At 42.3% G+C, this 27,935-nt stretch overlaps 2 protein-coding genes across 2 annotated transcripts in view; one reads left to right on the top strand and one right to left on the bottom strand.

Annotated features, from left to right (window-relative positions):
- wrap73 (WD repeat containing, antisense to TP73) overlaps positions 1–3,473 on the top strand; it is a 60,873-nt gene extending 57,400 nt beyond the window's left edge. Inside the window, exons 11-12 of the mRNA XM_055659703.1 lie at positions 1,717–1,908; positions 2,018–3,473. Coding sequence (XP_055515678.1) covers positions 1,717–1,908; positions 2,018–2,127 — 302 coding nt within the window. The 3' untranslated portion in view covers positions 2,128–3,473. The remainder of the gene's footprint in view (positions 1–1,716; positions 1,909–2,017) is intronic.
- A 2,156-nt stretch (positions 3,474–5,629) lies between these two features.
- Positions 5,630–27,338, bottom strand: tprg1l (tumor protein p63 regulated 1-like). The gene is made up of 5 exons (XM_055659702.1): positions 27,021–27,338; positions 14,905–14,996; positions 13,869–14,045; positions 10,363–10,516; positions 5,630–7,919 (listed from the first exon to the last, which is right to left on the bottom strand). The coding sequence occupies exons 1-5, from the start codon at positions 27,261–27,263 to the stop codon at positions 7,725–7,727; spliced, it is 861 nt and encodes a 286-aa protein (XP_055515677.1). The 5' UTR covers positions 27,264–27,338; the 3' UTR covers positions 5,630–7,724.
- Positions 27,339–27,935: the final 597 nt, after the last annotated feature.

The following is a 27,935-nucleotide window of genomic DNA, read 5'->3' as shown; positions in this document are numbered from 1 at the left end:
CTTATTATTGCACCTTATGCTTGTAATAGTTCCATAAATGCAGACCATGTCTTTTGGAAGTGATCTGCTTTGCCTGCTAGGAGGAGTCTCATCTCTTCCAAGTGTAATGTTTCGAACATGTTTGAAATCCAAATTTTTGTTGTTGGTATTGGAGCATTTTTCCAAAATTTAAGTATAAGCTTTTTTCCGATTATTAGCCCATAATTAAGTAAATTCTTTTGAAACATATTTAATTCTGTGTTACCTTCCGATATTCCAAAAATGATACATTCAACTTTGGGTAATAGTTTTGTTTTAAATAATTTTGTGAAGATTTCAAATATTTCGTTCCAGAATGTTTGAATTTTTATACAGAAAACAAAAGAGTGTGCTATGTTAGCTTCTTGTAACTGACATTTATCACATATGGGTGAGACATTGGGGAAAAGTTTATTTATTTTAGTTTTTGAATAATATAGTCTATGTAATGTTTTATATTGGATTAGAGTATGTCGTACGTTGATCGAGCATTTATGCACATATAATAAGTGTTTATCCCAGCTCTCTTTTGAATTTTTTATAGCTAGTTCTTGTTCCCAGTCTCTTCTAATATTATCTGTTGTAGGTATTTCTATATTCAATATAATATTATATAAGTATGATATTAGATTTGCTGATTCAGCCTTTATCTTCATGGCTTCATCTAATAAGTCTGGGGGCATATTATAATAGTCTTTTGTATATTTTTTCAGATAATCACGGATTTGAAGATATTTAAAATATTGATTATTTTTCAAGTTATATTTCAGTTGTAATTGTTGAAATGGTAATAATTTCCCTAATTCATACAGGTCTCCGAGCGTTTTGATTCCCGTTCTTTCCCATTGTGTAAATGATTTATTTATAATTGAGGGTTTAAATGAAGGGTTATTGGCTATTGGCATTAGCAGAGATAGATTTCTTAATTTTAAGTTCTGTTTTATTTGTTTCCAAGTTCCTTCCAAGTTCCCGAATGGCCTACTCCTGCACCTATTTTCTATGTTTCTATGAGTCATCGAACATATCTCTTGTTATTTCAGTTCTCATTCATTGTGCATGAAGGTGCAAACCTTTGTGTTTGTCTCTTTGGATTAAGGCTGAGGTAGTTAGTTTGCTGTATATTTTTGTTGCACTAACATTCCCGCTGTTGAACTCTTCGATGAACTTTGAGCATTGTCTAATTTCTTGTGATCATTAAATACTCTCATTATCCGATATAAAATATATCTTCCCCTACACAAGAAGTAAAATGTTTTTCTCACTATTTCTTAATATTTTATGCAGAACTCTAAGCTGAAGGATTTGGGAGTTTTCAACACGTTGTATTCCTTCTCAATGCACCATTTGTTTTGGACGCTGAACAAAGCACCTTTATAATTCACTTGCCAAGTTGCATAATTATTTTAAAGGGAAATGATTTATACTCTAGGGCCAATTCAAATACTTATAATTACTTTAGTGTTAATCCAAATGACCCGTATAACTGCATTTGTTAGTTCTTTAGCACTGCTGATAATAGGACAGTGACATTTTTCCGATTGCCTATTTTTCAACGTATATTTTGTTTATATTTCCAGCTTTCTTTGTAGCTTAAAGAATGGGAATGATCTTGATAAGCCTAGTTTATAGCATTCCCTTCCCTTAACTATTAATCCTAATAACAGCATCATTCTTATATCATTTTTTTCCTTTTACAAGATAACATGCCAAACACCGTGTGGATATGGGATGTTCAGAAGCTGAAGCAATACGTGGTTTTGGAGCAAATATCTGCAGTGAGAAACTTCCAGTGGGACCCACGCAGAACCCGTCTAGCCATCTGTACTGGCAGCACCAAGGTGTACCTGTGGTCTCCTGCAGGATGCCTGGCTGTGCAAGTACCATCTGAAGGTAGAGGACAGTGAATGTGTACTTTGTGCTTTCTTAGCTAGTATTACTTTGTGGAAAACTTGCTTTTTTTCTCATGGTACCTAAAATCAGAATTCTGTTCTTTCTGCAGGAACTTTCCAGGTGTTATCATTGCACTGGCATCCCAGTGGAGACTCTCTAATGCTGATGAGTAAGGATCAAATGTGTGTGTGTTATTTGGAAATTGCTGATGAAAATTAACTATGCGCCATGTGCAAAGATCATTGTGGACCGAGCAACAGTTCCAATTCCTTTAAAATAAAATTTAAAGGAATTGGAACTGTTTTTAGAGATATTTGGTACCTAAGCTATTCTTAAAAATAATTGCACATATTCAATCAAACCAGTAAATCTCATTTCTAGACTGAAATATATTTCTAACCTTAAATTTGGATCCCTTGCAAAATGATCAACATTTCCCTAATACATGCTAAATGCTAGCATATTCTAGTTATTAACCAAGGAACAGAAGAACCAACTTGAACAAAACAATCCCAAATTGTGTAATTGGTGTTGAATGTGATCTCTTGGTTGAGAATTTGCAATAAAAAGATTTGCTTTTAAAACTCAACCAACACAATGCTTTGTCTTTGTTGATCTTGGAGCATCTTGCGCAAGTGAAAAGGCACAACATAAAGATGGTTTTTATGAAACATGACTTGTATGTAGTTTTTCAAAGATGCAAACGTTCCTTGATTAGGGTCCTATGCAACTCTTTTAAATGAAAATTACAGAACCTTTATGTACCTTTCTGTGATAGTAGTGCGTTTGTCTATCAACGGGTTGTAACTGGCTGTTTGGCCGTGTCCTATGACATTGTTTCGAAAAAATATATATATATTTTTTAATATCTTGTTATCATAAAAGCTTCATTGTACAATCTTGTTCTTAAATTATTAAGTCTTAACTTCTCCAAGTTGTTCACTTCTTCAAGATTTTGTGTTCCATTCTGTGCTGCTACAGTACATGAAATGGTGTGAGGCCATCATGGAGACGGACTGTAGGCCATTTTTGTTCCATTGTCCTTCCCGGCTGCATTGAACTGATTGTACTGGAAATCAACAGTGCAGTGGCCAGTGCCTAGTGCCCAGAAACAGACATTCCTTTCCATTTTCCAGCAGTAACCATCACTGACAAAATCAGCTTCAATCTACTGCTTTATTGGTGGTGGTATGTGTGGTGGGGGGGGGGTTCAGAGAGTTCCTACATAGTACACCATTTAACCAAGATATGTTCTTGGGTTTGTTAATGGTATATTTTAATTATCACATGTTTTAAGCCGTTCAGTTTGAATATTATCTGCACAAAGATATGCACTTGAGCTTGTTCACTGTTGTACTTTAATTTGAAGTCTTTGCGTTGTAAGGAAAACAAATATCATCACGCCAAACAGTTTAATATGTCAATTGCACAAATCTGGTCTTTTAATTACTGTACACTTGGAGATATGATTGCCCAATAGGAGATGCTGTGAATCATTGAATCTTGTATGTAAATATTTGTTGGATTTGATCTGTTTTCTATTAAAATTTACAATTCTATATTTACCCATGTGTTATTGCTGTGTTATAAATTTATCATCTGGGCTATTAGCTGAGGTTTGGAATATTGCTAGGATTTAAAGAATAAATGAATAATATTCACTCAAATAATCAAGTTCGGTATTCCGACTGCGCATGCCCAGGTCGTAAGTCAATGGAGATAAACATTCTCGTCGGCTGAACTGCTGCATGTATACAGACCTGCGTTTCTTTTGTAGTCAGGATCGAACCGTGTCTCTGGCGCTGCAGAATTGCTACTGGAGTTAGTGACATTAGTTCTCCCTTCTCCACTGGTCCATGCAGAAATCTCAGCAATGACAATCTGATGAATCATGGTCTGGTGCCCCTCAGCCTGCGTGTATGGGTTCCATTCTCACTCGGGCTGCCCTCCTGGGTTATTATACAGTGGTTAACCTCGCACCCCTCTCCTGCACTACCGTCCCCGTCCCATCCCTGTCCAGTTGCGGCCGGAGATGTCCAGGATGACGGGACACTGGCCCGGAGCAATGGCGACCCCAGGCTTACAGCCAGGGCAGAGAAGAAGCGCAAACTCCAGCTCAACTCTGCTCCAACTCGTGAGGAACCCGTTCCCTGGCGGGCCAGGGACCGTCAGCTGCACCTCTCGCCCTATCCAGTGACTGTCGGTTAAACCCTTCGTTGCCGGCGAGAGCCGAGCACCAATCAATGGGGATACATACAAAATGTTGCAGTAACTCAGCGGGTCAGGCAACATCTCCGGAGAAGGGTCTCGACCCGAAAAGTCACCAATTCCTTTTCTCCAAAGATGATGCCTGTCCCGCTGAGTTACTCCAGCACGTTGTCTGCCTTCGGTATAAAACAGCATCTGCAGTTCCTTCCTACAGAGCGACGCCTGTCTGCGGGTAATGGCGAGGCGGCGGGAACTCGCTATCGTGGCTTCACTGCAGGTCCCAGACACCCCGTCCCTGCAAGAACACCCTGGCGCTAGGACACCCCCCCCCCCCCCCCCCCCAGACTGAAGGAAGGGACTGGGGGACCAACATGCAAACCCCGGCACTCCCCGCAGAATGTTAAACTAAACACATCTGTGAGCAAACCACAAACACGCACGTTTTTCACCCCCCTACTCTCACCGTCCCTCTCTCGCTGTTACACCCCGCTCTCCCGCTACCTGGCAGCCTTGTTCGTCTTTTTTTTCTCGAATGGACTTTGACAAATCCCATGATTCCTTGCATTTTTCAGAATACCAAACTCGCTTATTTAGAAGGATGGGAGAGAATCTTATAGAAACGTATAAAATTATAAAAAGACTGGACAAGCAAGATGCAGGAAAAATGTTCCCAATGTTGGGGGAAGTCCAGAACCAGGGGCCACAGTCTCACTGAGATGAGAAAAAACATTTTCACCCAGAGAGTTGTGAATTTGTGGAATTCTCTGCCACCTAAGACAGTTTGGATGGATTTAAAAGAGAGTTAGATATTCTAGGTGCCAGTGGAATCAAGGGATATGGGGAGAAGGCAGGCACGGGTTACTGATTGTGGATGATCAGCCATGATCACAGTGAATGGCGGTGCTGGCTCGAAGGGCCAAATGGCCTCCTCCTGCACCTATTTTCCATGTAAAACAGATTTTTAATCCAAAGTAAATTGAGTCAAAATAACCCAACTGCAACTCATGATAAAATATTTAATGATTAAGCAAGATGTTAAATGTGGCTTGTACTGCATCTAGTTTCATGATTATAATTTCTTAGAAATTCTTGTTGCTTTTATTAAACAGAAAAACCTTGTTAGATGAATATCAGTGATTGCAATAAAAAACTCCCCAGGATTCCAGGGTCACCTGCTTTACATTCTCTCTGTAAATCTACATTCTAAAGCCTAATGTGAATACAAACATGGGCTCTAGAGTTAACTTCTGAGTCATGTTGTTGTATGTCTTGAAGTCAAAAATGATCATATGGATGCCCCTGTATCTCCTCTACTGAGATCTTCAAAAAAACATTTCAGGCAGAATATCCCCTTCATGAAGCTGTGCTGATTCTATTCTCAATTTTTTCAAATGTGCCACTGCTACTCTGATTTCAAGATTTCTGGACATAGAGGTTGGGTGAATTGGCCTGTAGTTACATGCTTTTCATATTTGTCCCTTTTTGAATGAGAACGTCAAGATCAACCACATACCATGTTCCAATAATTGTCAATTTTATTAGCATATGTGATAGCTTAGAGAAATAGTTACAACATACTGGAATACAGTTGAGATAACTGCTAATGAATGTAGTTTACAAATTTCACTTTCTATTATTGCCCGAGGCATTGAACCAGCTTGTAACAGTATAATTTTTAACATAGCTTATATCAATGTTGGGGAGGCTAATGACCCTCCTCCCCATTTCTGTGCATTTACATTTTTTCAGTGAAGTGACTTTATAGATCAAGGGCTGGAATAATTTGGTTAGTTGCAGTCAGTTAGTGGTGTCAAAAACTGCACTGTGTGTATTTGTAACAATGAAATATTATAGGTGTTAAATATTGTGGAAATGTGCTTTGTTGCCCCATTGACTGGCCTGGTGGTGGTTGTAGGCAGCTACTCAGAGACGTGCTGAAACCTAGCACCGTGCTGCCACAGAATCTCCTGTGTCCCGAACTAACAACTCTCCTATTGCTTTGGTGCTGCGCTACGGTACCCAAACTGCTTTCCCTGTTTTGGAGAGGAATGGCCACAGGGGATGACTACACTCTCTGCCTACTCCCTTTCCTGTTGGTCAACCATCTACTCTGCCTATGTGACCACCTCGACAACACGCTCATACTGCCAGATGAACCTGACGGCGTCCAGTTCCCTAACGTATCAGTAAGAAGCTGCAGTTGAACATCCGTCTGCAGGTATAATCCTCGGGGACATTGGAAATGCCCCTGACTTCCAACATTGTGCAGGAGAAGCATCCAACTATCCCACCTGCCATCTCTACTGCATTCAGTGCAAGGGGGTAGAAAAAGAAGAATCACACACAAAAAAAAACACTGTACCCTAACCTGCTGCTTCCTTGCTGAAGTCTCTTGAACCAAAGCCTCAGCACGTGCCCTCAAAGCATTTCACTTCAACACCCAGCCTCTCTAACACAGCCCCTCCCAATAGGCTGCTCTGCTACACCTACTCTTATTTTTTGCAGGGCCTCAATGAGCCCATCCAACCGCTCCCCTTTTAAATCTCCCACTACTTCAGAGCTTGAGATCGAGAGCCTGCACGGGCTCCGTTTGTAAACATTCCTGACCGTATACCAGACCATACAATTGCTTCTGTACCACAGTATCTGGTGATCAGATTGTAATATGGACAATGTAGTATTGGAGTAGGCTCAGTAAATACATGCAGTAGAAGTTTCCATTGGAAGTAATGGTTAAATCGGTTACTAATTCATTCACAGATGTGGGTGTTACTGCTAATAATGGCATGTTATCCATCTCCAGTTTCCCACTGAATTAAAAAAGCCAGCTAACTGCACAATGTTGAGAAAATGGGTCACACCAGATGACAGATTCCCTTCCACAAACGATTTTAATGAACTGATGAGATTTTACAACCATAGCTTCATGTTTAAAATTCTGGATTCAATTACCAGAAATTAAAATCCCCAAACGTGATAAAATTCAAAGTCAATGATCCAGGCATCTTGTTGTCCAACAGTTTCACTGCTAGGGGACTGACTGTAATTGTTTTGTGATACAACACCTGTACACTCAGTGCCTGTGTCAGTCTGTCCTTTAGGACAACATTACACTTTGGGTTTAAATCAACCTGGCTTTTCTTTGGAAAACGTCGACTTCTATTTGTGCTATATTTGAACTAAAATCCAAGAGGTGAAAGGACACTACACTAACTGTTCCTTTCACATTCCCATTTAACAAAACACAGGCGATATAAGAGCAAGCAATTAAAAATGACCAGTATCCATTAATTGCAAAAACAAGCATAGGAAGCAAGTCCATCAATAAACAGTAACACGTACGATACAAGCAGGACACTGTACTAATCATTTTGCAATTGCAGTACTGCATTTTGTTGTATATATGCTATAATATAGAAGCAATGTCCTTAAAAAGAACATTGCACCACATGCTACAATTCCGTGTGCTCTTCGGGAAGAGTGCAATCTCACGCAGTTTATCCAACTTCACAACATGCACCCAAAGCTGTCCGCTTCCTGACTGAAGATTGGATTAATGCAAAGTGGAAGGGTGCAGAAGAGGCAATGTAGACACAAGCTCAAACCTTTTAAAATCCGATTGTTCCCCTTGACATTGAATATCCCAGTTTAGCTTCATTGTTAATGAAGGACATTATCCCGACATAGGTCTGGATGAGAAGAGGCCGCTCCAAGATCAGCACGCCGTTGGCCCGGCCGGGCAGTGGGGCCTCTTTGTGTGCCTTCTTCACCGCTTGGATTAATTGGGTCTTAAAGTTCCCCAGCTGGAAGTTTAGATTAAAAAAAAGTCAAGTCAACTCATTTCAAAACAGACCACCTACTGAACAATGTATTTTGAAATTTAATAGCGAATTAGCAATTCGGTATTAGAGGATAAATGAAAACTACTCTAAAACTATACTGAAATACTACAATACTAAAACACAACTAAAACATTCCAACTACTTTAAATCTATAATACACTCAAACACCAAAACTACAGTAAAACACTATACAAACACTAAAACTACACTAAAACATTACTAAAACTACTCTCAAACAAAACTACACTAAAACTGCTCTAAAACACTAAAGGGCCTGTCCCACTGACGCGACTGTCTTTGACCTTCAAGCTCGAGGGCACTCGCCTGGAAAACCTCGAGCTGGATCGACCGACCGCGCGCGCACGCACACACACGCACACACACACACCGGTAGGTTTTCCTTGGTTCTGAAAACTCCAATGAGCCAATTAAAATGCCCGGTCAGCAAAGGAGATTGTCTACAGCTGCCCTCGACTGCCTGTAACTACATAGTGACCCCACTCCACTATGAGTTCAAAAGAACCATGCCCACCAATTTTCAACATGCTGAAAATTTTTCCTCGACCGAACTGAGGCGGGATCTTCCCTCGAGCATGCAGGAAAGTTCCAGTGACCGCCTGGGACCTCCCAGCACCACGTGTCGACCATGCTGCAAGTTTGAGTCGAGGGCAAACTCGTCTAAACTCACAGATTAGATCGCCACAGTGAGACAGCCCCTTAAAACTACACTAAAACAATACCACACTAAAACTTCTCCAAAACATTAAAATGACACTAACGCACTAAAACTACTCTAAAACATTCTATGAAATGAAAACGACACCAAAGCACTCTACACTCTACAACACTAAAACCCTAAATCTACATCTAAAACACTATACAACACTAAAACTACTCTAAAACATTCTAACTACTATAAAACTAAAATGACACTAGAACTCTACAACTAAAACACTCTAGAAACACTAAAACTGATCTCAAACATTAAAATACTACTGCTCTAAAACTAACAATACTAAAACTACTGTAAAACACTATAACTAAAACATTGCAAGTACTCTAAACTACAAACACTAAAACTACTCTAAATCACTACATCTACTCTAAACCAATCCAACTATTCTATAACTAATAGTTTGTGGTGCAGATCTCACAATCTCACCCTCAACGTGGAAAAGACAAAGGAAATGGTGATCGATTTCAGGAGGGCTGGAAAACACCATCACACTCCGCTGCATATTGATGGTGCTGCTGTGGAGAGGGTCAGCAGTGTGAAGTTCTTGGGACTTCACCTGGCGGATGACCTGACCTCAACGACCAACACCACAGCAGTCATCAAAATAGCCCAGCAGAGGCTCCACCCTCTCCGGAGACTAAGGAAAGCAGGTCTCCCTACTGTTCATCTAAGGACCTTCTGCAGGGTCACCATCGAGAGTATATTGACCTGCGGCATCACTTTCTGGTTTGGGAGCTGCAAGGCTTATGAGCAAAACCAACTTAACAGGATAGTGGAAAGACTGCCAGCAGGATCATTGGTGCCCCACTCCCTTTCCTGTTGGAGATCTATCAGAAGCGGAGCATCAGCAGAGCCATCTCCATTATTAAGGACCCCTATCATCCATCACACCACATCTTCTCCATTCTGCCATCTGGGAAGAGGTACAGGAGCATCAGCTGCAAAACCAACAAGATGCTACACAGCTTCTTCCCACAGGCAATAAGACTAGTTAACGGACTGTGTTCCCTCCCCATATATCATACACCAACACATCTAACCTCGCCCATACTTTAACAGCTAGGCACCTGTCAAAGCAAAGCCACTGTTCGGTCTGAATGTCTGTTTTTATTTCAATTTTTAGGCCTATTTTAGATATGTTAGTTTTAATTTTTAAAGCTATATGCATTAATTCTGTTTTTATTAACTGTACTGACGGGAACTGATTGAGAAACAATTTTTCGTTTCATCTGTGTATGTAAGTACAGTTAAAATGACATTAAAATAAATACGGAATACTGAAAACTACACTAGAACACTCTACAACACTAAAACTTATCTATAACATCAAGACACTAAAACTACAAACACTAAAACTACTCTAAATCACTAAAATAAAACATTACAACTAAAACTACGCTTAAACACTACTATTCTTAAACTACTCACGATGCATTAGCTTTGATAAACCTTACAATCACATAATTTCATGCAAGTTTTCCAGCTCAAAAGATTTATTAGTTCAGAAACCAGGACACAGAATCCTTATCTCAAATTATAGTGCCCAGGCAATAGGCCATACTGTGAGGCCAAATATAAAAATGGCCTGTACCACAGAATTCTGAGTCTTTGCACTAGCACATTAGTTTGAGATGTCTTGACCACACAAAATGGCTGATCACTTCTTACCTGGCAGAGCGATGCAATCTTCTCATCTGCATTTGCCATGGGATGTTCAGTGAAAGTGGCATATGGCATATCAGTGGACCATGGATTCCAGCGATTAATAAAGGATGGAGTTTCCCGTTTGTCCCACTGAACACGAATACCTTGTCCCTCTCTCCTGTAAAACCAAACAAGCTGAATGATACCTCCACTATCTGAAGACTGTATTTGTGGCTTCATGCAAATGAACAATCATAGACTCATAACGTAAACAACAATTTAGGGACTAAGTGGTTTCATAGCTACTAAACTAGTCTGTGGGCACAAAGAAAGGATTCTGAAACAGAACATCGTGTGACCACAGGTATCTGACGAGGAGAGTAATGCTCAAAAATACACACTCCAGATGTACTGTACATGGGCTTATTTTGGCAAAGTTGATCTGTCCTCTTTCAGTGATGACAAACGTTTGCACATCTATTCTTGGGATGTGTTGGCCAGCAACACCACATTTACTGATTCTGTATTGAAAGGCGGGTCCTCCCATCCAGTCATTGAGAGGTCAGTGATCACTAACATTGAACCAGAATGAGGATGTGCAGTCAAATAGTGATTGTGCCAGACTTCAACTTGAGATATTTTTCCTGGCTCTAACTTAAATTTCAAGTTCAAGTTCACATTTATCGCTCAGTGTTCATTTACTAAGGTAACTTCCCGGACTTTCCAAAATGAACTTCAAATTCAGTTGTCAGGTTTGCAACTGAAATACCACAACTATGCACTTTTGATTCACTTTGCACTGCATACTAACCATACACAAGCCCGACCCAAAATGTAACCCATTCCTTCTCTCCAGAGTTGCTGAATGTCCCGCTGAGTTACTCCAGCATTTTGTGTCTACCTTCGATTTAAACCAGCATCTGCAGTTCTTTCCTACACATTATTGGTAATGAAGATTAGTTCCAGTCCCATCGGAAATTTCTGCAGGCAAGATGCAATATTCTGAGGACTAAGCAAATTGTTGGGATACATATGTATGGTTGGTATGGGCTTGTGTATGGCTGGTATGGCTGGTTTTGCTCTCTTTCTTGGAGCTGTTATTTAGTGTCTGTGACCTCTGATTACTGCCGTCAGGCTTATCTCCAAAGTCCAGGGAATGATGAACGTTAGAGGGCATTGCGATAAGGTGAGAGGGGGGGGGGACGTTTAATGGAGATGTGCAAAGCAAGTTTTGTTTTTAGTGATGCCTGGAAGACATTGCCAGGTGTTGTGGAGGCAGATACAATAGTGACATTTAAGAAGCTTTTAGATAGGCACATGGAAGTGCAGGGAATAGAAGAAAATGGATCAGGAGAATGCAGATGAGATCAGTTCAGCTAAGGATCATGTTTGGAACAAAGACTATGGGCCATAGGGCCCATTCCTGTACTGTGCTATGTTGTATAATGTTTTCTTGTTTGATACTGGTCTTTACTGAGATTGGTTCTGTAGCCGACCCATTGATTAGGATTGTGGCTTGCATGCCACAACAAGGCAATTGCACATTGGAAATATTTGAAAAGGCTATTCCACAATCCACACATGCATTCGGAAAATATTCAGACCCCTTCACCTTTTCCACATTTTCTTACGTTACAGCCTTATTCTAAAATGGATTAAATTCTTTTTTTTTTATTATCAATCTACTCACAATACCCCATAATAAAAAAGCCAAAACAAGTGTTTAGAAATTTTTGCAAAGTAATTAAAAAATGTAAATTTCACTTACGCAAGGGTTTACAGAACTTAACCCTTCCGTAAGTCTGGCATCACCCTTAGCAGCATAGATGTAAAGAAAGGATCTTGGAGTCCAACTCTCTGAAAGTAGCAATACAAGTGGAAAGAGTGGTAAAGAAGGCATCTCGCATCTAGGTTGTGGCATTGAGTGTAAGAGTCAGAATGTCATGATGCTTGGTTATTGCTTGCAGTTCTGGTTGCCTCCATTACATAAAGGGTGCAGAGAGGTTTACTATATAGAGGAGGTTTTACAATAACGATGTCTGGATTAGGGGGTATTAACTCCAGGAAAGGTAGGACAGACTTGGATTGTTTTCTCGGGAACATTGGAGGTTACTTGGAGACGTGATAGAAGCATATAAAATTATGAGAGGCTAGACAGTCAGAACATTTTTTCCAGGATGGACTAATCAAACACTGTAGGACATAGATTTGAGGTAAGAGGGGCAAAGATTAAAGGGGATGCGCAGGACGTTTTTTTTTTTAATATAGAGAGACATGTGCCTGAAACGTGCTGCCAGGGATGCTATTGGAGGCAGATTTGATAGTGGTCTTTTGGATAGGCACGTGGATAGGCAGGGAATGGAGGGATTATGGATTATGTGCAGGTAGATAAGAGTTGGTCTTGGCATCATGTTTGGTACAAACACCGTGGGCTACAGGGCCTGTTCCTGTTCTCCGTTCTTAATTTTAGTTTACATTTCTGACCATAGTGCTTTTCTGATTTTTGCAATGTGCAATAGATTACATTTTGAATTCTTAACAAGGTTCACAGCACAGTGACAGAGTGAGAGGTGACTATATGGACTATCCTGTGTCATAAACTGTAATTGGCAATAATAGCATTGGTGGTAAAGGTACTTCAAACAAGCAAGGAGACATGAAGAATTGTGAAATACCAGCAAGTACTTTGTCCCATCTTTTCTTCCTATTTAGCATTTCTTGCATCAAAGGAGACACATTTCCTTCATCCACTACTGTAGTTATATTTTACACTCCACATTCTCATCATTTTCTGGGTCAGGAAATTTGTCTGAATTTCTTGATAAAATAAAATTGAGAATCTTCCTTCCAGAGACTACCAATCTCCCTTCCAATGATTCCATCTGTACGTTACGCTGCCTCAGCAAGGCCAGCAGCATAATCAAGGACGAATCTCACCCCGGTCACTCCCTCGTCTCCTCTCTTCCACCAAGCAAGAGGTACAGAAGTGTGAAAATGCACACCTCCAGATTCAAGGACAGTTTCTTCCCAGCTGTTATCAGGCAACTGAACCATCCTATCACCTACTAGAGAGTGGTCCTGACATCTACCTCATTGGAGATCCTCGGACTATATTGAACTTTATCTTGCACTAAACGTTATTCCCTACATCCTGTACCTGTGCATGGCTTGATTGTAATTGAGTATAGTCTTTCCGCTGACGAGAGACACAACAAAAAAAAAAGCTTTTCACTGTACCTCGGACCACGTGGCATACACTAAACTAAATGTTATACCCTTTATCCTGTGTCTGTACATTGTGGATTGTAATCATGTATAGTTTTTCCTATGACTGGATGGCACGAAACAAAAAACTTGTCACCGTTTTTCAGTACACGTGAAAAATAATAAACTAAACCAGATTAATTAGTGACTTTCTTTACACTGGGACTGAGTTTTCATTGCAATTTGTATTAGACCGTAACCCAATGTGCATCTTTTAAAGCACCTGTGCAGATACATCTGAAAAAATATTTTGCCACACTACTCACTTATTCAATGACTTTGGTGGAAAAAGAAACTCTCCAATTGAAATGGTATCCACTGCGTTCAGTGAAATGCGCATAACTTGTCGGCAAATGAGGCTGATGAAGTCATATTTACAGAACAGCAACGATCGCTCAGTGATCAGCACCAAACGCTCCTTCTCGTTATTCCAGTGGTCGATCCTAGGACACAACAGGAAAATATCACGTCCATAATGTCCAGACAAATCATTCAACTTAGGAATACTAAACTCTTTTTTCCCCGTCATGCTCCTCACTTTTTCATGAGTTCATATGTCACAGGAGCAGAATTAGGCCATTTGGCCCATCGCATCTACTCTGTCTTTCAATCAGGCCTGATTTATCTTTCCTTTTCAACTCCATTCTCCTACCTTCTCTTCCTAACCTTTAACACGCTTACATTGACTTATTTATTCACTTTCAAGATTTGACAGACCAAATATCGCTGATCGTCCTCTTCTCCATTTAGTAATTTTAGTTTTTGCGTTGGATGGATCATTTGCCTTTGTCAACAGTGCCTCCACCCAAAGAAATATGTACGATTCAGCAACAAGATGAATGAGTCCATGCAGGTTGTTTCCCAGCAGACGTCTGTATCCTAGGAAGACCCTCTGTTTGAATTACATTATCAAGGGTATTAGACTGCAACAGACTACCATCCCAACTGAGCAATAGCAAATGTGTGAAGCATTCATCTGTCCATCTAAGTGCTGATCCCTGAAGGCATTTCCTCAATGCTGAAACATGGTTTGCAGCTTCTAAATCTTGGCCACATTGGTTACTGAAAACACAGTTTAATACCACACAAAAAAGAAACATGAATAAGCATCAAATAGAATGTAATGGTGACGTTTTCCCACTGGACAGCACAATCACAAATGCTTGATCCTTCATATCATTCCACTAAACAACAAGCAATGAACAAACATAATTATGCAACAATTTTGCTTTCCAAATCCAAAGGAAAACTGTACCAATAAACTCCATCGCAAGTGAGAAGATGGCAATTATCTGTACTTACTCTGTGAGCAGCCACACACTCTGCACACCTCCATCCTCCGTCGGCATGGCAATAGATCGGATATCTGAAACTGCCTTTTCAATGGTCCCTGGCTGGAAGGAGGAGAGAGGATCCGTGAGAAGTAGTGCCAAGAAAACTGAGTGGCAGGTTACATGTTGGTTAATATTAGAGCATCATTCGCCTCCCATATTCACTTAAAGGTTTCTATCCAATAATATCTGGGCAAATGAAGCTTTCAAGACAGAGTTAATAGACTCATAAGTTCATAAGTTCCATGAGCAGAATTAGGCCATTCGGCCCATCAAGTCTACTCTGCCATTCAATCATAGCGGACCTATCTTTCCTTCTCAACCTCATTCTTCTGGCTTCTCCCCATAGTCTCTGATACCCTTACTGTAGATTTATTGTCACTCATTTCATGAAATATAGAAAATAGGTGCAGGAGGCCATTCGGCCCTTCGAGCCAGCACCGTCATTCATTGTGATCATGGCTGATCGTCCCCTATCAATAACCCATGCCAGCCTTCTCCCCATATCCCTTGATTCCACTAGCCCCTAGAGCTCTATCTAACTCTTAAATCCATCCAGTGACTTGGCCTCCATGGCCTTCTGTGACAGGGAATTTCACAAATTCACAACTCTCTGGGTGAAAATGTTTTTTCTCACCGCAGTCTTAAATGGCCTCCCCCTTATTCTAAGAAGGTGGCCCCTGGTTCTGGACTCACCCCACAATCGGAACATTTTTCCTGCATCTAGCTTGTCCAGTCCATTTATAATTTTATGTTTCTATAAGATCCCCCTCATCCTTCCAAACTCCAGTGAATACAAGCCTAGTCTTTTCAATCTTTCCTCATATGACAGTCCCGCCATCCCAGGGATCAATCTCGTGAACCTACGCTGCACTGCCTCAATCACAAGGATATCCTTCCTCAAATTAGGAGACCAAATCTGTACACAATACTCCAGATGTAGTCTCACCAGAGCCCTATACAACTGCAGAAGAACCTCTTTACTCCTATACTGAAATCCTCTTGTTATGAAGGCCAACAATCCATTTGCTTTCTTCACTGCCTGCTGTACCTGTACGCCAACTTTCAGTGTACAAGGACACCCAGGTCTCACTGCACCGCCCCCTTACCTAACCTTGCCCCCTTGTTTTTGCCGCCAAAGTGGATAACCTTACATTTATAGAAACATAGGCATAGAAAATAGGTGCAGGAGTAGGGCATTCGGCCCTTCGAACCTGCACCGCCATTCAATATGATCATGGCTGATCATCCAACTCAGTATCCTGTACCTGCCTTCTCTCCATACCCACTGATCCCTTTAGCCACAAGGGCCACATCTGACTCCCTCTTAAATATAGCCAATGAACTGGCCTCAACCACCTTCTGTGGCAGAGAATTCCACAGATTCACCACTCTCTGTGAAAAATGTTTTTCCCATCTCAGTCCTAAAAGATTTCCCCCTTATTCTTAAACTAATGAGGAAATATATACAAATAGAACCGCTTGGATAGTGACTTTTATATAAGCTAGGTAATTTGCAAAAGAAAAGCTTAAAGTTTTCCTGAACCGAAATAAAGTGCAAACAGACACATACACACAGGCAAAGATGAATCAAAACATGGAGGCCTGAACCAGAACCTGCTTAGCTTAGGTTATTGTTTGGGGCAATTATAGCACTGAAAGAAAAATTGTATTTGATATGGCTTTGTGTTGAAGATTCGGAAGCTGAATAAGGGGCCTCTTCTTAGGCCATCTGCTCTGTCTCTATGGTACATTTTTGAGCTCTGAATGTGACATAAAGGTGAAGAGTTATGGCTTGTTTTGCTAGGTTTGAGAGAATTCAAGGCTGAGAGATGATAGACTGCAGTTAGCTTTGGCTGTGTACAATTATAATGTGTGATAAGGAATAAGATGCAAGTGAAAGAATAGTTGCTTTGAGAAATAATTAGATTGAGGGAGTAGTTTATAGAAGGTTGAAGCAGATGGAATTCTGACGTAATGGTCTGAGATGTAGTCTCTTGTGTTCTGCCTGGTACATGAGATTGGAAATCCTACTTCCCGATAACAGGAAAGGCACCAAACTCATATTAAGTAAATTGACAGATTTACGACCCATGTATCTTTGGATGGGAGATGGAAATGTGTGTTTTGAACTTAGAAACTGTAATTCAGCAAACATATAATTAATGTTTTAAAGACATAGGTAATGGTATTTCAAAATGTGTAAAATTATAGTAACACCAATTATGAAATGTATTGGCTTAATAGAAAGGTACACTTTAGACTTATAGAAATTGTTTAGATTTATAGAAATATATTTTCTCTTGGTATAGACAGTGTGTATGCCTTGTGTGATCATTGTGTTATATACGTATCTTGTATTTTGAGGAATGGTCTTTCATAAGAGCCTACTGGGGTTTTGCTGTGTTGAAATAAAATAATTCTAAAAGTTATAAAGCACAGGCAAACGAAGGCTGTAATGAGGCCAGGGAAGGGGGATCATGTGACTGATGTTGTAAATCACCAAAAGGACTCAGATGATTGGTTACCAGTTGTCATACCCTCTGTATCTGAAATGTCTAATACCTATATAAATGCCATGAGTTTGTATCAAAGTTACTCCTCTCTGGACCCGCCCCAGAGCATCAGCTCTGTGTTGGAAGGTTCAAGAGACTAGTCTCAGCTGAATAAAGAATTGATTTTAACAGCAACAAGTGTTTGAGTCAAGTTGACTTTAGATTGAAAGAACTCAGTTTAACACTGTGACCCCTTGTTCTGGACTTCCCCAACATCGGGAACAATCTTCCTGCATCTAGCCTGTCCAACCTCTTAAGAATTTTGTAAGTTTCTATAAGATCCACTGCCTGCTGCACCTGCATGCCTACTTTCAATGACTGGTGTACCATGACACCCAGGTCTCGTTGCATCTCCCCTTTTCCTAATCAGCCACTATTCAGATAATAGTCTACTTTCCTGTTTTTGCCACCAAAGTGGATAACCTCACATTATCCACATTATACTGCATCTGCCATGCATTTGCCCACGCACCCAGCCTATCCAAGTCACCTTGCAGCCTCCTAGCATCCTCCTCACAGCTAACACTGCCTACCATTGTGAAAAGGACCCATTTATTCCTACTCTTTGCTTCCTGTCTGCCAGTCAGTTCTCTATCCAAATCAATACTGAACCCCCAATACCTTGTACTTTAAGTTTGTATACTAATCTCTTATGTGGGACCTTGTCGAAAGCCTTCTGAAAGTCCAGATATAACACATCTATATTATACTGCATCTGCCCACTCACTCGACCTGTCCAGGTCACCCTGCAACCTCCTAACATGCTCTTCACAGTTCACACTGCTACCCAGCTTTGTGTCATCAACAAACTTGCTAGCGTTGCTCCTAATTCCCTTTTCCAAATCATTAATATATATATATGGTAAACAGTTGCGGCCCCAACACCGAGCCTTGCGGCACTCCACTCGCCACTGCCTGCCATACTGAAAAGGACCCGTTCACTTCTACTCTTTGCTTCCTGTCTGCCAACCAATTTTCTATCGAAATCAACACCCTACCCCCAATACCATGTGCTCTCATTTTAGTCACCAGTCTCCCGTGTGGGACCTTATCAAAGGCTTTCTGCAAGTCTAGATACATTACATCCACTTGCACTCCTCATCCATTTTACTTCTCACATCCTCAAAAAATTCCAGAAGATTAGTCAAGCATGATTTACCTTTCATAAATCCATGTTGACTTGGACTAATTCTTTACTGCTATCCAAATGCCCCATTATTACCTCTTTAAAAATTGACTCCAGCATCTTTCCCACCACCGAAGTCAGGCTAACTGGTCTGTAATTCCCCGTTTTCTCTCTCACTCCTTTCTAAAAAGTGGGATAACATTGGCTATCCTCCAATCCTCAGGAACTGATCCTGAATCTATTGAACATGGGAAAATGATCACCAATGCATTCACTATTTCTAGAGCCACCTCCCTGAGGACCCTGGAATGCAGACCATCAGGCCCAGGGGATTTATCATCCTTCTGTCCCATTAGCCTACCCAATACTATATCTATCTACTATTTCTCGCCTAATGAACATTTCCTTCAGTTCCTCGACCCCCTTAGATGCTCTGTCCTCCAGTACATCTGGGAGATTGTTAGTGTCTTCCTTAGTGAAGACAGATCCGAAAAACCTGTTCAACTCTTCTGCCATTTCCTTGGTGCCCATAATAATTTCACCCGTGTCTGCCTTCAAGGAACCCACATTTGACTTTGCTACTCTTTTTCCCTTAACATATCTAAAGAAGCTTTTACTGTCCTTCTTTATATTCCTGGCCAGCTTCCCTTCGTACTTCATCTTTTCCGCCCGTATTGTCTGTTGTCCTATGAAAGTTTCCCAATCCTCTGGTTTCCGGCTATTCTTTGCTGTGTTATACATTTTTTCTTTTAGTTTATTCTATCCCTGACTTCTCTTGTCAGCCACGGTTGCCTCCTACTCCCCTTAGAATCTTTCTTCCTTTTTGGAATGAAATGATCCTGAATTTTCCAGATTATGCCCAGAAATTCCTACCATTGCTGTTCCACCATCATTCCTGCTAGGATCCCTTTCCAGTCTACCTTGGTCAGCTCTTCTCTTATGCCTTCATAGTCCCCTTTGTTCAACTGCATCACTGACATTTCCGATTTAACCTTCTCCTCCTCAAATTGCAGAATAAAACTAATCATATTATGATCACTACCTCCAAGCGGTTCCTTTACCTCGAGTTCTCTTATCATATCTGGTTCATTGGACAACACTAAATCCAGAATTGCCTTTTCTCTGGTCGGCTCCATTACAAGCTGCTCTAAGAATCCATCTCGGAGGCATTCTACAAACTCTCTTTCTTGGGGTCCTGAACCAACCTGATTTTCCCAGTCTACCTGCATATTGAAATCCCCCATCACCACAGTGGCATTACCTTTGTTACATGCCAGTTTTAACTCCTGCTGCAACTTACACCCTACATCCGGGCTACTATTTGGGGGTCTGTAAATAACACCAATTAGTGTCTTCTTGCCTTTACAATTCCTCAACTCAATCCACAGTGACTCTACCTCGTCAGTCCCTATGTCTTCCCTCGCAAGGGACTGAATTCCATCCCTCACCAGCAGAGCTACCCCACCTCCTCTGCCCACCTGCCTGTCCTTTCTATAGGATGTATAACCCTGAATATTAAGGTCCCAGGCCCGATCCTCCTATCCTCCTGCAGCCACATCTCAGTAATCCCCACAATGTCATATCTACCAACCTCTAACTGAGCCTCAAGCTCATCTACTTTACTTCTTATACTTTGCACATTCATATACAATACTTTTAATTCCTTACGCATCTCACCTTTCACATCGATCCCTTTTATGCTTCGCCATACTCTCCTATCCCTTTGTCAGCTTCCTTTCCCGTTAATTCTGGGGTCATTAACTATTCCGTTCTCGACTATCCCATTTGACACCCCACCCCCCTTATTCAGTTGAAACCCCCCGTGTAGCAGTGGCAAACCTGCCTGCCAGAATGCTGGTCCCCACCTGTTAAGATGCAATCGTCCCTTTTGTACAGTTCCCCCTTACTCCAACACAGATCCCAGTGGAGTAAGAATCCAAATCCCTGCCCCTTGCACCAGTTCCTCAGCCACACATTCAGGTCTTGTATCTCCCTGTTCCTGCTTCTGTAGTTACGCCCACTAGCTTTTTAGTTATCATTGTTTGTTGAATTCCTTTGGTGTAAGTAGAACGTGCAAGTTGATAAAATCTTTGGATCTTTATAATGGTGTAAGGCTTCTGTTTTTGTATGGACAACACAACACCCAACATGGTGTCAGAAGTGGGATACGAACCCACGCCTCCAATTGACCAACCTCTGATCAGCATTTTCAACAAACCTATCCACACCTCGCCAGCGGATGTTACTACAACTTCAAAAATATGACATCGTTCTCATCCACAAACGCAGTAAAGATATGCACCTGGCCGACACTCTCTCGCGTGCACCCCGGAAGACCTGCGAGGATCCGCCTTCGCCGGATGATGACTATATTGTGATTACTGTGTCTTTTATCCCTTCGTCCTGTATGGAGGACCTGGTTGCCCACACTGCTGCTGACAGTACCTTACGGTTGCTAACCTCCGTCATTAAGCATGGCTGGCCAAACACTATAACGTTCCGCTGCCAGTCCGGCCCTTCTTTGCTGTCTGAGATGAGCTAGTACTGCAAGACGGCATTATTTTAAAAGTACACAAGGCCGTGGTCCCTGCTTCGCTGCACCACCGGTATTTTAACGCTGGGCACCCAGGTGCTGAAGCCATTGTTTTACGGGCAAGAAGCATATTTTACTGGCATGGCATGGCCGAGTACATCACCGTAAATGTGGCATCCTGCGCAGTGTGCAACAGTTTAGCACCTCACCAACAAAAGCAACCACTTATTGCACATCCTGTGCCTGCGTTCCCGTGGTCTAGTCGCAGCTGACATATTCGATTGGCATGTCAAACAGTACCTGGTGCTTGTGGATTCTTATTCAGGATGGTTCGACATTGATTTTCTCAGCAGCCCCACTTCCAGCGGAGTGATTTCGAAGTTATCTCGCCACTTTTCTGTCCACAGATCTCTGGCCAAACTGCTAACTGACAACGGCAGTCAATTCACCAGCCAACAATTCAGGGAGTTCGCTAGACACTGGAATTTCCACCACGTCACCAGCAATCCTGAATACCCCCAGTCTAACGGGTTGGCTGAACGGACTGTCAAAAGTGCTAAATAGCTCTTACAGAGCAAAATCGGACATTTTCCTGGATCTGCTCAACTTACGCAACATCTCCCGTGACCCCATCTTGTGTTCAACAGTTGTTGTCGAGGCAAACCCGTGCTACGGTGCCTGTAGCTGACCAGGCATTGATCCCACACGTTTTTTCACCTGAGGAGGTTCAATCCATGTTGCAACAGAAGCGTGACATTCAAAAACAATGGTTTGACAAGACAAGTAGATCATTGCCACCGCTAACCAAGGGGCGGGTGGTCTGCTTACAGACTGACAAAGGCCACGACCGCATTGGAGTAATTTCTGGACTTGCTTCAGAGCCACGCTCATATATCGTTAGTGCTGATGGCAGCACCTACAGACAACAGGCAACACATCCTGCCTGTGAACGAGCCAGTTCCTCCTCCGTATTATTCAGATCATACAAGTACACTTCTGTCTGCGTCTAGTGGCACTTGCATGCTTTTGCCAACGCAACAACCCATGCCTGCAACAGCTCCTCTGTCTGTTCCGTCTTTGCCACCACAGTTCCCTGTTTCGTCTCCAGAAACGTTGGTCCAGTCTTCCCCGCCTGTGAAATCACCTGCCCTCTCCCCGGAAAAACTAAATGAAGGTGATCTTTATCGTACACGTGCTGGTCATGTTTGCAGGCCAGTGTGAAGTATCTGGACTATCTTTGACTTTCCTCCAGTTTGTCATTGATTGTTATACATGTAGTGTTGTTGATTCTTTAAGAGGGAGGATGTAGATTAGTGTCACTCATTTCATGAGTCATGCTACAGTAGTTACACCCACTAGCTTTTCAGTTATCATTGTTTGCGAAATTCCTTTAGTGTAAGTAAGTGCACGTGTGTCGTCATGCTTGCAATGTAGTTGATAAAATCTTTGGATCTTTATAATGGTGTAAGGCTTCTGTTATTACATGGACAACACCCAACACTGACTAATCAAGAATCTGTCAATCTCCGCTTTAAACATATGCATTGACTTGGCCACCACAACGGTCTGTGGCAATGAATTACAGATTTACCACCATTTGACAAAATAAATTCCTTCTCATCTCCTTTTATTTTTAATGGTATATCCTATAGCCTCTGGTCCTAGACTCTCCCACTAGTGGAAACATCCTCTCCACTTCCACTCTCTCCAGGTCTCTCACTCTTCAGTAAATTATCTCCTCATCCTTCTAAACTCCAACCCCAGTGCCTTCAAACGCACATCATATGTTAACCCAATCATTCCTGGGATCATTCTCGTAAATCTGCTATGGACCCTCTCCAATGCCAGCACATCCTTCCTCGGATATGGGGCCCAAAACTGCTCACTATACTCCAAATGCGGTCTGACCAGCACCTTAGTTTCCTCTTAGGCAGTCAATTTCCCTCCTGGCTCAGCATTACATCCTTGTTTTTGTTTATATATATACACACACATTTATATATATATACACACACACACACATATATATATACACACACATATATACACACACACACACACACATCAGTTTGTGTGCTTATACAAAATCGGGAGATAATAAAACAAATGCAATGCATTTATTTCGAGAGAGCTAATATATATATATATATATATATATATATATATATATATATATGTGCTCTCTCGAAATAAATGCATTGCATTCGTTTTATCTCCCGATTTTGTATAAGCACACAAACTGATCTAGAGGAGACAGGCAACTGGTGCACAAACAGATACAGACCATCCAGGATCTAAAATCAGTGCAAACTGCACCCAACTGGTCTCTTAGAAAGGTGCTCAAATTCCAAACTACCACTGAGCAACTGCTCTTTGTTCTTTGAGGAAAGCCAGCAGTAACATTTGCAGAATAGATTGTTCATCTCTGGCTAAGAGGCATGCGACCCGGAATTAAATAGTGATTAGGATAAAAGCAAGAGGGATAATTGCACCATGATTGGCCCTTAAAGGCCAATCAATAATTCAAACAGAAATTATTCTTTGAAATATTCCTACCATGCACAATCTGATCTACAAAGTCACTGCAGGGATGGGTACAGATTAGGCCAATTTATTTCAAAGCCACAAACAGCAATCACCGAAGAAGATGCTACCAGGAGGTGGTTGTCTTTATGGTTAGTGAGTTCAGCTGCCTGTTCTCTGCCCAGGTTTTGGTGTATCAAAAGATATGGGTAGCAAAATTATATGAATATAAACCAGAGAGGTAGATGAACAATTCACATTAGAGATAGAGTTATACTGCAAGGAGACAGGTCCCTCAACCCTTTCCTCTCCATGAACCTGCCCAACTAAATATTATAATTTTACCTAGCTCCACTACTTCCCCTGCAAACTCATTCATACAGTGCATTCAGAAAGTATTCAGACCCCTTCACTTTTTCAACATTTTGTATGTTACAGCCTTATTTTAAAATGGATTAAATTATTTTTTTTATCATTAATCTACACACAATACCCCAGAATGAAGAAGCGAAAACAGGTGCTTAGAATTTTTGCAAAATAATTAAAAAATAACTGAAATATCACATTTACATAAGTATTCAGACCCTTTGCTATGACACTCAAAATTGAGCTTAGGTTCATCCTGTTTGCATTGATTATCCTTGAGGTGTTTCTACAACTTGATTGGAGTCCACCAGTGGTAAATTAAATTGATTGGACATGATTTGGAAAGGCCCACACCTGTCTATATAAGGTCTCACAGTTGACAGTGCATGTCAGAGCAAAAACCAAGCCATGAAGACAAAGGAATTATCCGTAGACCTCCGAGTCAGGATTGTGTCGAGACACAGATCTAGGGAAGGATATAAAACAATTCCTGCAGCATCGCAGGTCCCGTCATTCTTATATGGAATAACTTTGTAACCACCAGGACTTTTCATAATGCTGGCCGCCCGGCCAAGCTGAGCAATCGGGGGAGAAGGGCCTTGGTCAGGGAGGTGACCAAGAACCCGATGGTCACTCTGACAGAGCTACAGAGTTCCTCTGTGGAGATGGGAGAACCTTCCAGAAGGACAACTATATATCTGCAGCACTCCACCAATCAGGCCTTTTATGGTAGAGTGGCCAGACGGAAGCCACTCCTCAGTAAAAGGCACATGACAGTCCGCTTGGAGTTTGCCAAAAGGCACCTAAAGGACTCTCAGACCATGAGAAACAAGATTCTCTGGTCTGATGAAATCAAGATTGAACTCTTTAGCCGGAATGCCAAGCGTCACGTCTGAAGTAAACCAGGCACTGCTCATCACCTGGCCAATACCATACCACCCATTCAACAGGACACCAACCCTAAGCACACGGCCAAGACAACGCAGGAGTGGCTTCATGACAAGTCGGGGAATGTCCTTGAGTGTCCCAGCCAGAGCCCGGACTTGAACCCAATCGAACATCTCTGGAGGGACCTGAATATAGCTGTGCATCGATGCTTCCCATCCAATCTGACAGAGCTTAAGAGGATCTGCAGAGAAGAATGAAATTACCCAAATACAAGTGTGCTGAGCTTGTAGCATCATACCCAAGAGGACTTGAGGCTGTAATTGCTACCAAAGATGCCTCAACAAAGTACTGAGTAAAGGGGTTGAATACTTATATAAATGTGATATTTCATATATTTATTTTAAATTATTTTGCAAAAATTTCTAAACATCTGTTTTAGCTTTTTTATTATGAGGTATTGTGTGTAAATTAATGATTTAAAAAAAAAACGAATTTTATCCATTTTAGAATAAGGCTGTAACAAAATAAAATGTGGAAAAAGTGAAGGGGTCTGAATACTTTCTGAATACACTGTATACCCAACCCATCTGTGTGAGAAATGTGCTCCTCTGGTGATGAAGCCAAATTTACTGGTTCCCTTCAAATCTTTCCCTTCTCACCGTAAACCTACGACATTTAGTTTTAGACTCCCCTATCCTGGGACAAAGATTAAAGTCCCTGTCCCACTTGCGTGTCCTTGTCACGCTAATTACGCGACTTCGTAATCGCGTTGAGGCGCGACGGTCCCGCGAAGGTCGCGTGCGACTTCATGCGTCTGAAGCGAGTGACGTAATTTGAAGATGGACACAAAATGCTGGAGTTACTCAGCGGGACCGGCAGTATCTCTGGAGAGAAGCAATGGGTGATGTTTCGGGTCGAGACTCTTCTTCAGTCTGAAAAAAGAGTCTTGACCCGAAACGTCATCCCGACACACTAGGGGCAATGTACAGAGGCCAATTAACCTACAAACCCGTACATTTTTGGAATGTGGAAGGAAACCGGAGCATCCAGAGGAAACCAACATGGTCACAGGGAGAACATGCAAACTAGACAGGCAGCACTCGAGGTCTAGATCAAAGGTAACCACCTGCGTTACCTTTGTGGAGCTGCAGTAGTTATATTGCTGAACTTGTATTTCCGAGGACCCAACCCAAAACATTTCCTATCCATGTTCCCCAGAGATGCTGCCTAACCTGTTGAGTTACTCCAGCACTTTATTTTGCACCCCAGGAGGTGTGGACAAGTCCAAATTCCACCCTTTTGAATGAGGTGGAGAGGGAAAAATAGATCAATCATGATTAAATGGCAGAACAGCCACTGTTCCTATATCTTATGACATGAGAACCTGAATTCAATTTCAATCATCTGGAGTAAACATGTAACACCATTGAGAAAAAGTGACAATACTCACTAACTGTACCCAACCAAAAGTGACCGCCTTTACAATCTAACTTTGCCATGGCGAGTGAAGAAGGGTCCCGACCCAAAATATCACCAATCCTTTTTCTCCTAGAGATATTACGTGACACGCAGAGTCCAGCTTTTTGTGTCCATCTACAATTAGACAATGGTACACAAAAATGCTGGAAAAACTCAGCGGGTGCAGCAGCATCTATGGAGCGAAGGAAATAGGTAACGTTTCGGGCCGAAACCCTTCTTCAGACCGATCTGGAGTCTGAAGAAGGGTTTCGGCCCGAAACGTTACCTATTTCCAGCATCTGCAGTTTCCTCTTCTACAATTAGACAATGCCTGGTTTACTAAGAAACTAAATAAATCTGAATTGAAACACATATATTTCTAAATACACAAGTAGTGACGAGGCAGCTTTTAGGGATTCAGAGGCAGCAATTTGATGTAGATACAATGTAAGCATATATAAAATGAACATTAATATAGTAATCTGACAGGTAAACATAGATATAAATAAACAGGTACAATAAAGGAGAAACACATAATGCTACAAATAAAGGGCTTGGCAATTGGTCCTAAACGCACTGACATAAGGGGTGTACACAAACAAATGCAGAGCGGTACCGAGCGGTTTAGGAGCCGTTACCCTGAACACGAAGTAGTCCTTGATCCTGGCCTGCAGCGTGGGATCCTTCACACTGATGGGAGTCAGGGTCTCGGCGCCGTAGGCCGCGCTACTCGGCCCGCTGCCCGCCGCCCCGATCCCCGTCCCCGCCGCAGCTCCCGCCGCCTCCGCTCCGCCGCCCGCTGACGGGAACCCCGGGGCCGCCATGCCGTCGGTCGGCAACACGGCCGCGTCCGGCTCTACCGAGTCGTTCATCTGTAGCATAGCGACGGGCAGCAGCGTGTGAGGGCGAGAGGAGGCGGCGCCACGGCGTCAACAGCGATGGCGCCACCCGCCCGGAGCGGGGAGTGGGGGCGGGGCTAGTGAGTGGGGGCGGGGCCAGTGATTGGGGCGGGGTTAGTGAGTGGGGGCGGGGTCAATGATGGGAGCGGGGGCGGGGCTAGTGAGTGGGGGCGGGGTCAATGATGGGAGCGGGGGCGGGGTTAGTGAGTGGGGGCGGGGGGCCAATGATGGGAGCGGGGGCGGGGCTAGTGAGTGGGGGCGGTGTCAATGATGGGAGCGGGGGCGGGGGGCAGTGACTGGGCAGTGGGGGGCGGGGCCATGGGATTGGGGCGGGGTCTGGGATGGGGGCGGGGTTAGTGGTAGGAGGGGGCAAAGATTGAAGGCAAAGCTCTTTGGGGCGGGGTCATGGTGGGGCGGGGTCATAGATTGAAGGCGGGGTCAGTTGTCGGGGCGGGGTCAGGGATTGGGGGCGTGGTTACTGGTTGGAGTGGGATCAGTGGTTGGAGTGGGGTCAAGGCCAGGTCACTGCCACTGCTAATGCTACATCCCTCTGCTCCAGTATCTTTGCCCTGCTCTACAACACTTCCCAAAATGCAACACCTTACACTTGGCTTCAGCTGATCAAGACCTTGCTCTAATTCTTCTGCACTAATA

The sequence above is a fragment of the Leucoraja erinacea genome, chromosome 30 (assembly GCF_028641065.1).
Source record: "Leucoraja erinacea ecotype New England chromosome 30, Leri_hhj_1, whole genome shotgun sequence".
Taxonomy (NCBI): domain Eukaryota; kingdom Metazoa; phylum Chordata; class Chondrichthyes; order Rajiformes; family Rajidae; genus Leucoraja; species Leucoraja erinaceus.
This window is presented reverse-complemented; position numbering and strand designations above follow the sequence as displayed.

What these genes read in the sequence shown, in the direction of transcription:
- tprg1l (XM_055659702.1), bottom strand. Translation starts at nt 27,263, where the DNA reads ATGCTACAGATGAACGACTCGGTAGAGCCGGACGCGGCCGTGTTGCCG. An exon ending in AGGACTACTTCGTGTTCAGG is followed by an intron (nt 14,997 to 27,020) that starts GTAACGGCTCCT and finishes TCCTCCTTCCAG; the next exon opens with CCAGGGACCATTGAAAAGGC. An exon ending in CCACCAAAGTCATTGAATAA is followed by an intron (nt 10,517 to 13,868) that starts GTGAGTAGTGTG and finishes TTGGTTTTACAG; the next exon opens with GAGAGAGGGACAAGGTATTC.